Consider the following 18,582-nt stretch of genomic DNA (forward strand, 5'->3'; position numbering starts at 1 on the left):
TTTAACGGATGGATAAATAACAGATGGGGCCTACACACGATCAGTTTGGTCTGATGAAAACAGTCCATCATACCGTTCTCATCAGATTTACCGATCGTGTGTACGCGGCATTATTGTCTGTCTGTCCACATACAAGGTGATTAATTGTGGCCAGTCTCTGGGTAGAGACCAAATCTGATATAAGCCAGCCAAGTCTGCAGCCTCATGCTTGTGATATTGCGTTTGTATGATGTGTTCCCTGTTGGTCTGCCCTACTCTGCTAGATTGGATTCCCCTGTGGATGACCTTGGATTGGATATCGAGTACTCTCTAAACTCTGCTTGCCTTTTGACTCGGATTTGTCCCTATTCTGAACCTCGCCTGACTTTTTCCAGGACTGTCATTGAATCTCTCTGCCTGTTTGCCATCTGCAAGTAACTTTTTGCTTTACTCAGTTTGTGCCTCCCCATGCCTGGTATCCATGCACTATAGAATTATGTAGAAGTCCTGGCTACTGGTAGGCCTACTTTCCTTATGGGAAAAGGGGCTGCTAAAGGTGAAGAACACAGAAGCTAGCCATAGTGTATGACCACATTGCGTAAGGGGTAAGCATGACATTGATAGTGATTAAAACCTTTCAAGATCTCTGAGTAGACTACATAATGGGATATTATCTTTGCATTACCTTTTATTACTCATAGTGTTTATGACCTTTATGACTTCAGCATGACTTTACATTTTGTAAGAGCACTTTTATCCTTATCATAACATACCATTATCACACTTTAAAGATAACGTTGTAGAAAATAAATCTATTATATATGAGACTTAAATGCTGCACTTATTATGGTTTATTTTAATGGCCTTATGCAGTAAGGCATGTTGGGATAAAGAAACCAATGGCAACCTGAAAGTCTTCTTTTTTTAAATATTGCTTTTGGTTTGAAGCCATGAACCATACAAAGTTACAGGTTTGAAAAGTCTTAGCTATCAATAAATCTAACCTATTTCATCCTGCATTTTTTTCCTCTCACAAATGCCTCTGGACTTAAATATTAAAAAACAAGTTAAACTGCTTAAATATGAATATATGAATATATATATATATATATATATATATATATATACACACACACAGTTCATATACTGTGTGTGTATATATATATATATATATATATATATATATATATATATATATATATATACATACACACAGTTCATATACTGTATATATATATATATATATATATATATATATATATATATATATATATATATATATATATATATATATATATATATAGATAGATTATATATATATATATATATATATATATATATATATATATATATATATATAGATAGATATATATATATATATATATATAGATAGATATATATATAGATATACACAATTATATATATATATAGATAGATAGATAGATAGATAGATAGATAGATATACACAGGTGTATATATATATATATATATATATATATATATATATATATACACACAGTATGTACATTTAATATTGTTTGAGATATCAAACTTTATACAATATACATTATCTAAATGCTGGAGAGTAGTACATATTAAAAAAATCATAGAGATTGCAATCACTGCAAATACTAATTGCCTGGCTGCCATGCTGACCTTCATACTTTAATATTTGAAGTTACTAATCCAAAACAAGTTTTCAGATAAGGATGTCTGAATTTCCTCTGACTGCCTTGATATACATATTTGTTCCAGATCAGTGATTCAGAAAGTATTGAAGCAGTTTCAGTCAGGCAACTATCATTTATGGATGTATACAGCAATTATAGCCTTTATATTCCTATAAGGAAATGTTTAGCTCAAGGACTGAAACCCAAAGGGTTGTTTGCAAAGGCTTGAATGCTAATGCAAAAATATTTTACTTCAAAAAAATAGTTTTCCTTGTTAACAATAGTAAACCATTTCCCTTCATCTATTGATGTTTCTTTTTTCCTAGAAACTAAATATGTATTATGCACTTTCTGCTAATTATGCTTATTATTTTTTTCTCTCAGGCCTCGTACACACCACAGGACATGTCCGATAAAAAGGGTCCGCGGACCGTTTTCATAGCACATGTCCGCTCGGAGATTTCGGTCTGATGGCTGTACACACCATCAAACCAAAATCCCCACGGACAGAGAACGCGGTGACGTAGACAACACCGACGTTCTCTATCACGCAAGTTCAATGCTTCCGCGCATGCGTCGACTCAATTCAACGCATGCGCGGGATTTCGGTCCGCTGGTTAGACGTACTAACCAGCGGACATGTCCGACGGACAGCTCTCCAGCGGACAAGTTTCTTAGCATGTTAAGAAACTTTTGTCCGCTGGAAATCTGTCCGCTAGCCTGTACACACGATCGGATCTGTCCTCTGAAACTGGTCCGCGGACCAGTTTCAGCGGACATGTCCGGTCGTGTGTACGAGGCCTTAGACTTTGTATCATAACACATTAATGAACATAGCTTATCTATGTTTATGCTGTATTGTTCATAGTGGTAGCATAATAAATATCAACATTTGTCACATTTGTTCTGTATTACAGTTTGTTCTGAGACAAATATATAAAATCGAAAATATTAAAATATTACTAATAATATATTAAATCAAATCTCCTGTTAATTTATTTGTTGCTGCCCTGGTCCTGTAGGGGCGATATTCCTTCACTTCCTGTGTCAGAGATGCAACACAAATTGGGTTATCAGCAGGGCTGTACTGGGACAAAAATTTGGCCCTGGACTTCATCCAGATTGGCCCACTTTGACAGGTCTCTCCCATGGGGGCTGGACAACTCCCGCACCCCCCTAGTCACCCAAGCCCCCTCTCCCCCTTCACTAGCCACTAGTCGTTCTACTTTATTAGAGTAGAACAGCTGGTACTGGTACTCCTTTAGGCAGTACCAGTGGGGAAGCTAGACATTATTTCACCCATGGCAAAGAATCAGTTTGGTGCCCCCCTTAAGATTAGGCAGAAGTGAGAAACTCCCAGGCCATAGCTGTTGAGTCAGCTGTCTGTCCCCTCCCCCATGCTCCTCTGTCGTTATCCCTGCTCCTCTGGTCCTCCCCCTGCTTCTTTGTTCCCTCCAGGTGAGCGCTGTGGGCATGGAGAGGAGGTGAGCGCTGCGGGAAGGGAGAGACAGAGGAGCGGAGGGGGCGGCGGTCCGCTGTCACTGAAGCCGGGCCTCTGAGCCATCGGCCCACCAGGAACTCCCTGTAGTCCCAATGGCCAGTCCATCCCTGGTTATCAGAACAGGTGTGTCCATTGGAATATTTACGCTCACCTCTTATTCTCGTAACAATTTAGGACTTCCCATCATTATCTGTTTCAGTGACCTTGGTCACCAGGACAATTAAAAAGGGTGAAATTACCCGGTGGGGATACAGACAGGTCCCCAAATGATAATAGAAGTTTTAATCTTTCCATACCCTATCCCAAATTTAATAGTAAATATTGCATTTTAATCCTTAGGAGATTGTCATTAGCACTGTCAAAGATAAAGTACAAATAAAGTTACAAGTTTAGCTTTTTAGATCTAGATCCTATATCAAATTGGGATAGCAACTGCTTGATAAGAATATAGGCTTGGTAAATATTTGTAGAACTAGTAGAAAATATAGGTCTAACCATTCTTAAAAATGTTCTCTCCCTATCCTCTTACCTCTTCTGCCTAACTGTATATAAAATATGTGTACTTATCCTTTTTTTTTAATCTGCTCTGGTTCAGTCACGTGATCCCAAAGCTCCAGATCCCCCTTGTGTCAGTGAGCGGTTACTCCAGGGCAGAGGAGAGAGCGCCATTGACAGCTATGGATGACTATGGGTGTCATGGCTTCCTAATTCCCTGCTGTTTTTAAACTCTCCTTGAGATGGAGCTTTGGGATCACATGACTGGATCAGATTGAATGAAAAGTACACACATCTTTTTTAATACAGGTTAGACATTAAACATGATAGGAAGGAGGAGAAGGGAGGAAACATTTTTTTAACAATCGTTAAACATAGGCTTTTCTTCCACTTTAATTGATCAAAAGGTATGTATCAAAACAGCTGTATTCTTCTAAGTTTTGCTATGTGTTGTAAAATCATTTGCCCTTTGAAAAATCTAAAAATCTCTGACCAGGACATTCTCAAGCTGTACGTGTGTTTTAAATAAATATGGTGAATGCTTAGAAGTTTTTTGCATTTCTGATGTATAACAATAGTTGATTTATAAAGAGTTTCCACTGGGTATAAAAGCTAGGAAAAAACTTTGTCCTTCAGAATTGGAGGATGCATTCAGAGGGATCACCTGAACATGGGCACTTCTTAAAAAAGAAGATCAACACAAATAATGGGTGTTGGGCTCTTCAGCTCCATTAGTTCCTAAGAAGGTGTATAAGCAAGGGATGTTATGTGCTACATATTGTTGCCTTATGAGGAGTTTATGAGTAATCTCCATTAGCAACTGGGAATATTTGTACTGTACACAGATGTATACATAGTTTAGGATAAGAAAATAAGATTAGCGTGTATGTAATATTGTTTCTGTAAGGGTTAACTTGGCTGCATGTAAATATGTATATGACAGGCTTTGTCTGAGACTATGATCCATTTTTAAAGTTTCCCTTTTTGACATGCAAGAATGCTGGGTGAGGAGGTGCTGTAGAGACGCTCTGCTGTGTACCCAACTTAATATTCAAAAGGTCAGGAAGAGATCACATCCGAGGCCCCGTACACACGTCCGAGGAACTCAACGTGCCAAACACATCGAGTTCCTCGTCGAGTTCTGTGTGAAGCCGCCAAGGATCTCGGCAGGCCAACTTTCCTCTTTGAACAACGAGAAAATAGAGAACATGTTCTCTATTTGGCCCGACGAGGAACGTTCCTCGTCGGCTTCCTTGGTGAAAACTGTACACACGACCGGGTTTCTCGGCAGAATCCAGCTCCAACCGAGTTTCTGGCTGAATTCTGACGAGATACTCGGTCGTGTGTACGGGGGCCTGAGTGTGTAGTCGGGACGGTGCCAAATTCATTAGCTAGATAAAGGTGTTTATATTCTTCCATGTTAACAAACCAGATATCCATTTAACCACTTGCTTACTGGGCACATATACCCCCTTCCTGCCCAGGCGAAATTTCAGCTTTCAGCACAGCGTCGCTTTAAATTAAAATTGTGCGGACGTGCGACGTGGCTCCCAAACAAAATTGAGGTCCTTTTTTTCCCACAAATAGAGCTTTCTTTTGGTGGTATTTGATCACCTCTGCTTTTTTTATTTTTTGCGCTATAAACAAAAAAAGAGTGACAATTTTGAAAAGAAAACACAAAATTTTTTACTTTTTGCTATAAATACTTTTAAAAAACTTTTTTTTTTTCTTAGTTTAGGCCGATATGTATTCTACATATTTTTTTTAAAAAAAAAATATTAAAAAAATCGCAATAAGTGTATAGTGATTGGTTTGTGCAAAACTTATAGTGGCTACAAAATAGGGGATATAATTATGACATTTTTAAATATAAATATGCACTGATTACTGTATAAATGTGACTGTCAGGGAAGGGGTTAACACTAGAGGTGAGGAAGGGGTTAAATGTGTATCCTGGGAGTGATTCTTACTGTGGGGGGAGGAAACTGACTGGGGGAGGTAACCGATGCTGTGTCCCTATGTACAAGGGACACAGCATCAGTCTCCTCTCCATGACAGGATGTGGAGCTCTGTGTTTACACACAGAGCTCCACGTCCCTGCTCTAAAACTGCCAATCGCGGGTACCCGGCGGACATCGCGGCTGCCAGGCACGCACATCGGCATCGCGGTGACGTGCCAGGCACGCGCGCGCCGCCAACAGCGCGTGCGCCCCCCAGTGGCCTGAAGACCCGAGGCCGTAAAAAGACGGCCTCTCGGATTTATAGAGCCACCTGGAGGCCGTCTTTTTACTATGGCCCGGGACTGAAGTAGTTAAGGGACAATTGGCCTCAGCTATTTACATGCATAGCTGAGTGTCCCATTCAAGAGAAGGTGATGACCTTCAGTTTAATTAATTTCTCTTCAAATCTAATTATCACTAACCCAAGTAGGGAAGGGCCTATTAAGGGGAAATTAAGTTAAGAGGATATTGCCCATATTTGGAAGAGATACGCCCGGAGAGCTAACAGACTAACCAATCAGAGTGGCCCTGTTCAAGTCAATGAGAGATGGGCCCTATATGAAGGGAACCCCAAACAGTAGTTATCAGAAATTAATATGACCTGGGCCCAGAGTCATTAATATAGGTAATTATCAGGTTATCTCCCAGCACTTAAAGGTATACTTGCGTGATCATATGTTTGTCTGTTTGCTTTTTGTATTGTGATGAACATGACCTATATTCTTGTATGTTAACCTAATAATTCCTCCTTTGCTTAAGAATAGATGTTTTCTGTGTATTAGACAGACTTTTTCTAATAAAATGCTATTATGTTAACGTTTTCACTTCTGGTCAAAATAACTCTCATTTAACCCACATCATATCTTTGAGATATTAGATCTTAAACATTTACTTTTAAGGCTTCATTTCCATGGACGTTTTTACAGCCACTTTTCTGAGCTTTTTTTTGAAGCTTAAAAACAGCTCTCCATGTTAGTCTATGGCCTCATGCCCACCATGACGTTTTTGAGCTGTAGATGGCTGAGCCGTTTTTAAGCTGCAAAACAAACCCAGGACCAGTGTGTTCTGAAGCTCCAGCTTTAGAGCTGTAAAAAACGCAAAAAAAATGCTCAAACACGCTACTGCAGCGTTTTTGAGCTCAAGCTCAAAAAAAAAAAATAATAATAATTTTTTAAACATGGACAGGCGTTTTTAATCTGTAAAAAAGGCTAAAAAAAGTGGCTGTAAAAACGTCCATGGAAATGAAGCCTAAAGGTTAACAACATCTATCTTTCCCATAAGGGATAAGTAATTTGATATCCTCTTCATGGTGCACTGGTAAGGTGGTGATAGTACTGTACACTGAACAGAAAAGGGGTTCTAACAACATACTTTGCCAAGTCCATAAAAGACATTGATTATTCTTAATTGAATTTACAATTTGATTCAGCAACACCCCCATGCTTGATGTCATCTTGGACCTGAACCCCAACCTATTTGAGAAAAGAGGGTGTATAGACTTTTTCATAATCATTTGACAGTGAGGGTATCCTGTTCAGGGAAAGTCTTTGTAGATTGTTGGAGAATTTAATGAGACGCAAAGACCAATGAGCAAAAAGGTGAAACAGGAAGATACAAGCTAAAATAATCAATACTGTCACCTAACTAACTGTATAGGGTGAAAAAGGTATTTAAGTCAACAGTTATACTTAACAGTAGTACAAATTCCTTTGGCTGTTAAACAGTTCACATATGTGTAATTTTATCTGACAATTATTATTATTTTACTGTAATTCTATGAGAAAAAAAAGAAGGTTATGCTGTGTTTAGAACATTTTCCCTCCCCACCATATGAGGATTTGTTATATTATTATTATTTTAACTAATACGGATTCTGATTTTGTTTTTTTTCTTTCCTTTTTTGCATATTCTCCATGATGTAGCAGACCATTTAGGAATTGAATTTATGGGTAAGTTGATGTTATTTTATTTTTTAAACAATTCCATTTCAGGGTTCAGATTGTGAAACATATTGTCACGTTATGTTGCTGGAATTAGGTTTTTAAATAGCCTACGTTATTAGAGAATAATCGAAACTGCCATAGCTGAACTCTTTCTTTGGGAACTCTATTTCTCTGACTGTCACATGGATGTGGTGAGTTGTTGACTTTGAACAGGTATAGAAATAAATAATTCTGACACTTGTAGTGCTGACATTCTTGTATATTGATGTGTGTTGCATACTTAAATATAGCAATGTTCATAGACGTTGTATTAAAGTATACACACATCAATATACAAGAATGTCAGCGCTACACACTTATTACAGCATGCTTGCTCTGTGAATCAAAACAACCTATGCTAGACACAGCCAGGCACTAGTGTTGGCAGCCTCCATACCTTTCTCATGACGAAGAAACTTTAAACATTATAAAAACATGAAATCAGAAAAGTTTATTCTCAGTTTGTGCACAGTGTATTCAAAGTTATTCCAAAGTTTTGTGAACACCGATTACACCGATGTAGATGTATACTATTGTTTACAACATGTGTCAGAAAACCACAGTATATCTCTCATATGAATGTTTATGACTTCAAAGCAGCCTAGTACCAGGTACTGTATATTCTTTCATGTTAGGTGCATGCCTGCTTAGCAATGTGTAAGAGTAACGCTTGTAGATATTTGCTGTCTTTCAAAGAAATGGTACTCCTTGTTATGATGCCTTCATCTACATTTTTCCCAGATGGACAGTGACATCTTTGTTGAGGCATCACCCAGTGTCACAGCTACTTCATGGACTAAGATATGTCCTCAAAACTGTCAAATTCATGTAATTATTAGCCTATTCAGAATTCTTTCGTTTCTTGGCCATGTATTGAACACAGGTTTTCTTCCTGATGCTGCCTTTTACCTTTGACTGAGACATATGCACTGCTTCATTCTGCCTAAAACAGATGGGTGATATCGTTCTTCTAAGTACTGCCTCATAGCTTAGGCACGGTCACTTAACTGGAGCTTGGGAGGTAGTTCTTAATGATAAAATATACTGTTTGTATGCAGACTTGCTGAGTGAGTTACTAATAAGTCTAGTAAAACCAAAACTTTTTTTTTAATGTTGGACATAGTAAGGGACAGTTATAACCCCTATCCGTTTTTTTTTGCCATCTGTGTCCTATTTGGGAACTTTTCTGTCTCTTCCTGTTCTATAGCCAAAAGTGAAAGGAAATCCTTCCAAAGTAGAGAAATCTCAGGGTGTCACCAAACTTTCTCACCAATATGTTTTGCTAGGATTGGCTTCTTCAGGGGGTTGCCGACCACCATTAGTAATTAAACCAATCAAACACCATAGAGACCACAACTCTTGACCATCTATTCAACAAAGCCTTTCTGACCTTTGAATGGAGATGTGGGAATGTCTTTTATTGGTCGGATTTTAGCTATGTAGAAATAAACGTTTCATGTTTTATAATTAGTGTTTCTATTCCTTCAAACAATTGTGGCCCATATACACTATTTTGGGGATGGGGTGCCAGATATAATGTTGTCAACTAGCAACCTATTGCACAAATAGTTATATGGGCAACATTTTTGAATCTTTATTATCATTGTTTACCAGCAAATTCTCATGGCTGGTGGGAATTTAGTAATTACCATAGAAAGGAAGTCATCATTAATTTAACTGAAAACAGTGCTATGGACTATACTTTATCTATAATGTTTTGGACTAACACTAAAATGTAACCATTAGGGATGAGCCCTATGTTCAAAAAGAACATTATGGGACATTCACAGGAAATTTGAGCTTGGTGGGAGTACAACTCAATGAGACACGTCAGCAGCAAAAATGCATATCCTTCTCATTCCTCATAGAGGCAATTTTTTTGAGTTTTGGTAATGTACCAACATGTACCATTTTCACCTTCTCTTTTTGAAGGTGGCATGGAAGTCACTTTCATTTAAAATGCTTATATTGTGCCCTCCCTCCCTCAGAAAATGATATGGCCATGGGGAAAGTGTAGAATGGGGGATAAACAACAAGAGGCAGTCCAAATCAGCCTGTATATTCATTTTACACATTGTGTAATTTTTTTTATATTTAATCTAAATTATTTTATTTTACTTGTATGGCTTTCCCTGCAACAATGAAGCAAATGCCTATACTCCACCTTGTTCCTATGCAAAAAAAAATGATGCCGATCCCTCCACCACAGTGAGGCAGCAACAAATCCAGGAGAAAAAAAAGAAAAGGCCACCCACCCTTCCACAGAACAGAATCAAACACAAGATATAGACACACTATTTCCATCCTGGACTTGTCCACACCAAAACTACCAGGGGTAGTAGGGTGTTACTTATCTATAATGAAATTTGAATTGTTTTAATAAAACATTTTAATATATCACAATATAGACAGTATACAGTGCATTGCATCAAGAATCGATACACATACAATGCAAGCTTGTATAGAAAAGATTGGCCAGACAGTACCTCTCCACCCCCAGGCAGGGCGAGCATCAGCCTAAATATGGAAAGTTTTTTTCACAGTAAGAGCTGTGAAAATGTGGAACAGACTCCCTCCAGAGGTGGTTCTGGCCAGCTCAGTAGATTGCTTTAAGAAAGGCCTGGATACTTTCCTAAATGTACATAAAACAACTGAGTACTAAGATTTGTAGGTAAAGTTGATCCAGGGTAAATCCCATTGCCTCTCGGGGGATCAGGAAGGAATTTTTCCCCCTGCTGTAGAAAATTGGATCATGCTCTGCTGGGGTTTTTTGCCTTCCTCTGGATCAACTGTGGGTATGAAGTTGGGTGTATGGGATTGTACTGTGTTTTTTATTTTGTTTGTTTATTTTTTGTGGTTGAACTGGATGGACTTGTGTCTTTTTTCAACCTGACCAACTATGTAACTATGTTACGTCGCCGCAAGTTTTTGAGGCAAGTGCTTTATTCAGAAAGCACTTGCCTGTAAACTTGCGGCGGCGTATCATAAATCCCCGGCGGAATTCAAATTCCGTGGGTAGGGGGCATGTAAAATTTAAATCAGGCGCGTCCCCGTGCCGAACGAACTGCGCATGCACCGTCCGTAAACACAAGGTGTACATACACTGGGGCCACAAGGACTGCAGCTGAAAAATAGTAGGTATTACAATACAGACTGTCAGTCAAAACAATACACAAAGTACACACACATGAAGTGGAGAAATAAAATAAAAAAAGTACAATTACTCTGGATATTGACTACCCCCACCCTAAATTTGATGACTTACATGACTCCACTAATCCCCACATGGTGTAAGAAAAACTCCCCATATCAACAAACTGGGGATCTGCCTATAAGCATATTGTTATTTAATTTTGTGGAAGCAAGTGGAGACACAAAAACATCTATTTAACCACTTTTGCTGCGGAAAGTTTTAGTCATTTCATGACCAGACCATTTTTTGCTATGCATCACTGCACTCCTTTAACTGACAATTGCACAGTCATGCAACACTGTAACCAAACTATTTTTTTCACACAAACTTATTTTGGTATTTTTTTGGTAAAAAAAAAAAATGTGTATATTGATTGGTTTGCATGAAAGTTATTGCGCCTACAAAATATGGGATATATACTGAAATTGTATTTAATTTTTTTACTAGTAATGGTGATAATCAGTGACCTATAGTGGGACAGTGTGCAATTTGACAATAACTGACACTGTGTAGGAACTAACTTCCACTGTGCGTCTTTGTGTGGCGCGGCCGCACACTCATGGAATGGCGCCAAATTTCGTAGCTGCAGGCATCATTCAGATATCGCCGCACAAAGCCGAGGACGTTAAAAGACGGCCTCCGTTTTTAAAGTGGTTAAGGTTGAATCTGTCATTGAAGGCTTATAATGTCTGTTGAATGTTCTAAGAAGATTTGACGGAACAGCTAAACTGTACAACGCCGCAATAGTACATTTCCGGTCGAATGTTCCACCTACAAGCTATTGTAGAATTCTAATGTTGTATGACACTAGTAATAATTATATTTATTAATTATTATTACTAGTCAACCAACATTCAAATTCTTCTATAGCCTATGGGTCAAGCATTTGACTGGAAATGTACGATTGCGGCGTTGTACAGGTTTTTTTTTTTCTTTATTTTTTTTTTCAATAATACATATACATTCCCTCACATTTCATTGCCCTCGCAGGAGCATCAATATCTTTCATTAATAATTTAAACATTAAAATCCATATCAAAAATAGAAAACCACAACACGTACATTTATCCCCAATCATTCTTACTCTATTGGAGTAGTTTATCCCCTCCATGTACCCTCTCTGTCTTTAGGCCATCATGGGATTCCCTATCCAACTTGCCCATATCTTCCCATATCCTCTATTGCAATATGCCTCTCTGTATAATGGTAGATTACTATTTACCAGATTTTTCCAGTGGATCAATGAGGGGGCCTCAGCTTTTTTCCAGTTTAGCACTATTGTTTTCCTTGCATAGAAAAGCAAAAAACCCACCTGTGTTATTTTTACTGTTGAAACAATGTCTTTTCCTATCAATCCCAATAGGCATATAGTCGCCTTCTGATCTATTGAGACTGTTGTTGCTGTTGCAATTACTCTCAGTACCTCCTTCCAAAATATTGCTATCTTTGGACAAGTCCAAAATATATGTATAAAATTCCCCATAGTGCCTACACATCTCCAACAATCCTTGGGGCTCGACGGAAATATCTTATGTAATTTATACTGTGTATAATAACTTCTATGTGTTATCTTGAACTGTATCAGCCTATCACAAAGTGATAGCCTACTTCTAGCGCTGCACTATTTATCCTCATTCTTGATTTACTTTGTTTGTTAAAGTGCTAGCAGCTTTTTCACTTGTTGGTCAGTGCAGTTTTTTCCCTTTTTCACATTGATATCAGTATCTGTTGTGAATTTCTCCAGATCTCTTCCCAGTTCTCCTCTAGAATTCAAATGTTGGTTGACTAGTAATAATATTTAATAAATATAATTATTACTAGTGTCATACAACATTAGAATTCTTCTATAGCTTGTAGGTGGAACATTCGACCGGAAATGTACGATTGCGGCGTCATACAGTTTAGCTGCTTGTCGAATCTTCTTAGAACATTCAACAGACACCATAAGCCTTCAATGACAGATTTGACGTTTGTATGTTTTTCACTGCTTTGTCGAATCTTCGTCATTCATGTCGAATGGTCTACCACAACACTGTCTCTATAATGTTGAATCTTTACTCTCTATGTCAAATCTTGATGTGTCTATAATGTCAAATCTTGTAGAATAATCTTGGACTGATAAAGTTAAGGTTAAGCACATTCGACCGCAGGTTCAATAGACACAGATTGCTATTGTCAGCGTCATGTTGAATCTCCTATCTATATCGAACTGTTGTAGCAACAAAAATGAAAATAAAGCATTTTTTTAAGTCTGATCTTTCGGATTTCAGATGCTGTGCGTTAGTTTTTGTTTGTTAAAACGATAATGAAAATACCCCAAATTCTGACAAAAATGCATTCGGATGGAAACAAATGCACATGTCTAGGGCTTAGGCACTTTCACATGTAAAGAAATTGTTATATGGTAAATATACATTGTTTTCTGATATTCTTTGTCATATTAAACTGCTTATGAACCAATTTATAAAGCCAAACCTTAAATTAAGGCTACAGATGTACTTTAAAACTTGTAAATATAGGTAAGTGCCTACACATACTGAGAAATATCTGGTCTTAAAACCAGTGAAAATTCTTAAGGGAAATAGAACAGCAATTGAAACTTTAGAAAATCAGATATTGGTCTGGCTTTTTTGACAATAAATAAAAAGCATAGATTTAGACTTATTTACAATAAGATGAAAAGAATGTCCTGTACTTCAGGAGGTTTTCCTGCCAAATACTCAGTACTTTTTCTGGTTCACAGTTTAAATCAAACAAATTGAACTAAAATGCTTTCCAGCAGGGTAAAAAGAATATAAAAGTATTTTTCATTATACTAAATAATGACCTCAACTGCGGTGGATATTTGGTGTAAAAGGCTGTATGGTTAGTTTAAAAAAGACAGAAAATAGTGTATTGTGTGTGAAAGTCAATAATGGGTTCTACTTTTAGTGTGAATGTATTTTTGCAAGATTTTTTTTTAAATGTATTGTAGAATTAAATATTTAGGGTAAAGATATCCAGCTGGTGGTCTAGGGGTCAAATGTAAACAAGGCTTTAATATAGTAGGATATAATGAAGATATTATCTTCTCTATAGGTAGCCTGAGAGGAAATTATCACTACTACTGTCTTTAAATTGGACTTAGCTACTATGCCTCATACATCAGGGCTCAAAAGTCACAAGCTACTAGCCAGGCTTTGAAAGTTACTCGCCACCAGTTGCCCCACCCAACCCCTCCCCTGCCCGCCCCTAAGTCCGCCCCTAAACACACCCTCATAAATGATCTCATGAAATTACATTGTTAAATGTTTTATGCAGAATGAAGTTACAAAAATAAATATTAACAGCAATATTAGCATCAAGCATATCAGTAATCATCAGTGCAGCCTCACATTAGCCATTACATGCAGCTTTACAGTTCCCATTAATGCAGCCACACTGTGCCCATGATTGCAGCCTCACTGTTCCCATAAAATGCAGCCTCTCTGTCCCCATCAAATGGAGTCACTGTGCCCATCAATGCAGCCTCACTGTGCCCACAAATGCTCCTCACTGTGCCCACAAATGCTGCCCACTGTGCCCACAAATGCTGCCCACTGTGCCCATAAACATAGCCACACTGTGCCCATAAACGTAGCCACGCTGTGCCCATAAATACTGCTCACTGTGCCCATAAATACTGCTCACTGTGCCCATAAATACTGCTCACTGTGCCCATCAATGGAGATGCAGATTAAGCCAAGGTGACAAAACACATCAGAGACACATTGGTACGCACATGGACCAGGCAACTTGGCTAATATATTATAAGCGAAGTGAAGCACTCACCATGGTGTGTGTCATGGAGCCAGGTCTGTGTTCGGGAGCACTGTAGTAAGGTCCTGCCCCCCTAGACCGGCTTGTGCGATAGACTGAACACTGATTTAATCTACTATCACAAGAGCTGGTCTAGGGGGGGCGGGACCTTACTACAGTTCCGCTGAACACAGACCCGGCTCTGCAACACAGCCTGTATCTCCGTGACACACAGAGGAGGAGAGAGCTGGTCCTCCAGCTGATCGCTCCTGGCAAAGGCAGTGCAGGCTTCTGTACAGGACATCAGAGCGGTGGGGGGGGGGTTGCGGTATCGATCAGGGAATCCCCCTCTGGCCGCTCTGATGTCCTTTTAAAAAAAAAAAAATCCTGCACTGCTTCTGCCAGAAGCGATCAGCCAGGAAGCTGTCAGACTGGTCCACCTCTGCTCCTCACTCGCACTGCACATAAATTCCCTCGCCAAATGTTACATCATATAGTGATGTGTAAATCTTAGCATGCCTAGGTTATTAAATATGAATTTGGCTCTCATGCTGTCTGACCACAACTTCTTCACATGATAATAATTAAATAACCCAAACAAGACACCAATTGGAGTTATGACCACAGTAGCCCTTTATTAACAAAATCGAAATAACAGAAAAACATTTAATACAATATGAATGGAGCTCAGGGTCCTTGTGTGCAGATACTACTGTGAATTACCCCAGTTAACTGTCACTGAACCAGTTCACTGTACAACCATACCCAACACAGGTCCATACAGAGTCACATTTTTACTATACAAATCACCTTCAGGGACCTTGAAACCTGCCCGTTGCTATGCCTATATATTTCAAAGTTTACATAAAACAAAATAAACAAAACAATAGTCATTCCCAAAGCCCAAAAGTGCAATAATTCTTAAAATTAGACTCCTGTTAAATACATCTGAAAGGTGATGTGTATCACACAACAGCAATGCCCCGACCAGCATGCAGACACAGCAAAAGGTTTACAGGATATTTATGAATATCAAATTAGAGAAAAGTCATATAATGCCCAATGAAACTTTGACCACTGTTATGCGGGGCTTCTTTCATCTATTTAATTGGCACCCAGGAGAAAACTTCACTTGAAATGACCATGTCCAGTCATCTCTTCACTCGTGCATACATGTTAAAATAAAGAAGGAACCAGGCTCTCCAGATAGTGTAAAACCGTACAAACAATTGCATTAAAAACAACAAACAACTAAAATGCACTTACAAATGTAAAGGGTATAATAGGACTATGTATAATACAGCCCCCACTAGTTGGAACACACTAGAATGCTTTTTCAGGGACACTTTCAGGAATGCAATGATGTCATTACATGCAGCTCCCTATACCTTTGTAAGTGCACGCATTTTAGTTGTTTTGATAAAATTATTTGTGGGGTTTTACACCATCTGGAGCACTTGGTTCCCTCTTTGTTTTAACATGTTTGCACACATGATGAGATAACCGGAGATGGTAATTTCAAGTGATGTTTTCTCCTGGGTGCCAATCTAATAGATAAAAGCTAGAAGCCTAGCATAAGAGAGGTCACAGTTTCATTGTGCATTATTTGACTTCTCTATAATTTGAGTGTCATATACTCTATGTCCAGTAAGACTTTTGCTGTGTCTGCATGGTGGTGGAGGCATATTTGGCATGGGATACATAATGTTACCTTTCAGATGTATTCGACAGAAGTGTATTTTCAAGAATTATTGCACATGAGTGGACCTTGGGAATCACAATTATTATGTTTATTTTATTTTACATATTTGTGTGTATTGTTTTAGTAGCCCAGCACAGCTGATATATGAATATTGATGCTATGTTAAATATCTAATAGTATGCTAGCAGCTACTATTTTGTTTACATAGTTTCACAAGCGTGGTTATTTTAGAATATGATCTACTATATACAGTATCTGAACCTGAAACAGTCCACACCAGAATGACAATATCTATCAAATAAAATTAGGAAGTGTGGAAGGCTGGGAATATTCCCAGATGTCAGTTGACCTCTGGCTGAAGACTCTCCAGGGACCATACTGTATCTATCCCCTGAAACATATTCTGTTCCTTTCCAACTCACCAACCAGGTAAGTACTACAACTCCATGTTTAATTACCAAAAAAACTCCTCCCATGTCAAAACTCTCCCTTTAGCCCAGTTATCTGGTCCCTCCATTTATTTATTTTGTTTAGTAATATACATATCATCAATCTTCTTGGTTGGTGCATTTGTATTTTCTTTCTTGCTTTATGAATACATTTTCTAAGAAAAATTAACTTAAATAAAATTTTTTTTTGTGTGGCTGTTTCAAAGTATTACACATTCTATATTTTATACAAAGCATGAGGATATCCTTATCAACTGTCAGAAGATAGGCCATGCCTTAAGTATTAATTACCTTGGAAATATATAATTGTATTTCTTTTACTGGCTTCCTGAGAATATTAGCTCCTTGTCACCAATTGGTGTGCAAAAAAGTTCTCATTTTATAAGCACAGTGGTTGACAGTGCTGGTGATTCTAGGAGAGGTAATATCATCCTTTTTTAATAAATACACACTCGTCCATACCATCTGCTATATGTTAATGATAGAGAAGAAAATTTGAGGCCTCTGGGACTTTATTCCACTCTCTACTGATTAAAGCAGACCTTACAATAAAGTGCAAAGTCTTATTATACTGCCTGGGCCACATTTACTTCACTAGAAAATAGTAGACATAAAATGTACCTGTAAAAAGGTCTATTGAAACCTACCTTACCCTTGTCTTTTGCTTAGCTGGGCATTATGTTGCCATCCTACAGGGAGGATTCCTGGGGAATGTGAAGCAGGCTAAATCTCATAGGAAAAACTCCAGCCCATTGCAATAGTGTCTTTTCACAATCTTTTGAATACTCTATATTCCCCATGATCTAGCCAGGAGTGTGATGTCACCTTAGCCTAGGCAAAGCAGATAGTTGGGTTGAGATACTGTAGGTACAAATCTAACTTTTTTCTTCATAGATACATTTAGACCTACTGTCCATGAATGATTCATATAGAGAGATGGGGCCATAGCAGTGAAAGCAAACTTTGCATTTTACTTTGTAGTCAGCTTTAAAGGATAAGTTCACCTTTTCAGGCACAAATTCACTTTTTATAATAAAGCGTTTTTCAATGTCATTTCTGGCTTTTCTTGAACTTACCTCACCCACAAGAGGTTTTAAATCTTGTCAGTTTATATATACATTTGTAATGATTTTCAGATTCCATCGCTTACTGTAGATTCTCTCAGCAATTATTTTCTGTAGGACATCTCCCAGAAGCCTTCACTTCCTCGTTGCATCACAGAAGAGGGTGTGGTAGGGTGTGTTCACCACTCTGGACCACACCACCCTCATTACACTTTCACCCACTTCCTACACAATCTGATTCTAAATCTCCTTTAGATCTCCCATAAGCTACAGTATGTAGTACAAGGGCCTGCCTGATTTGATACAAATTGAATGGATTACAGTAGTCAGGTGTGTGCTCCGTTTCCTTAGTTCAGGTAAATCTAAAGCAAATTGTACAGAGATTATACAATCAGACTACATACAGTATGGCCAGCATTTTTCAGGTACATCAAGATACCTCTCAACTCAACTCAACTCAAATAGAGGATTACTAAGAAGAAACATCTGTCCCCTGAGGGTGATGCTGTTTATACGTATTTGGGTTACATAGTAAAATTTTCAAAAATAAATAAAATCAGGAAACAAGTTTTTGACAAATCCTTTGTTAAAAAATCAAAAAACAGTGTACTTCGATGTAAATCCATTCTCAAAGGGAGTTCACTTTTGATGCTAGAAGTTAACACCTCCTCCACATCATGCCATAATCAACCAAAAAAAAAAAAGATCTTATAGTGTGGTAAATCTTATAACAAAAACAAAGACGGGAGGTACACCCTTGATGGTTACAG

General features: G+C 38.1%; 1 protein-coding gene across 1 annotated transcript in view; it reads left to right on the top strand.

Moving 5' to 3' along the window:
• NRG3 (neuregulin 3) overlaps nucleotides 1-18,582 on the top strand; it is a 1,094,068-nt gene that overhangs the window by 867,074 nt on the left and 208,412 nt on the right. Inside the window, exon 4 of the mRNA XM_040320723.1 lies at nucleotides 7,568-7,594. Within this exon, the coding sequence (XP_040176657.1) occupies nucleotides 7,568-7,594 (27 nt within the window). The remainder of the gene's footprint in view (nucleotides 1-7,567; nucleotides 7,595-18,582) is intronic.

Source organism: Rana temporaria, chromosome 8, assembly GCF_905171775.1.
Source record: "Rana temporaria chromosome 8, aRanTem1.1, whole genome shotgun sequence".
Taxonomy (NCBI): Eukaryota; Metazoa; Chordata; class Amphibia; order Anura; family Ranidae; genus Rana; species Rana temporaria.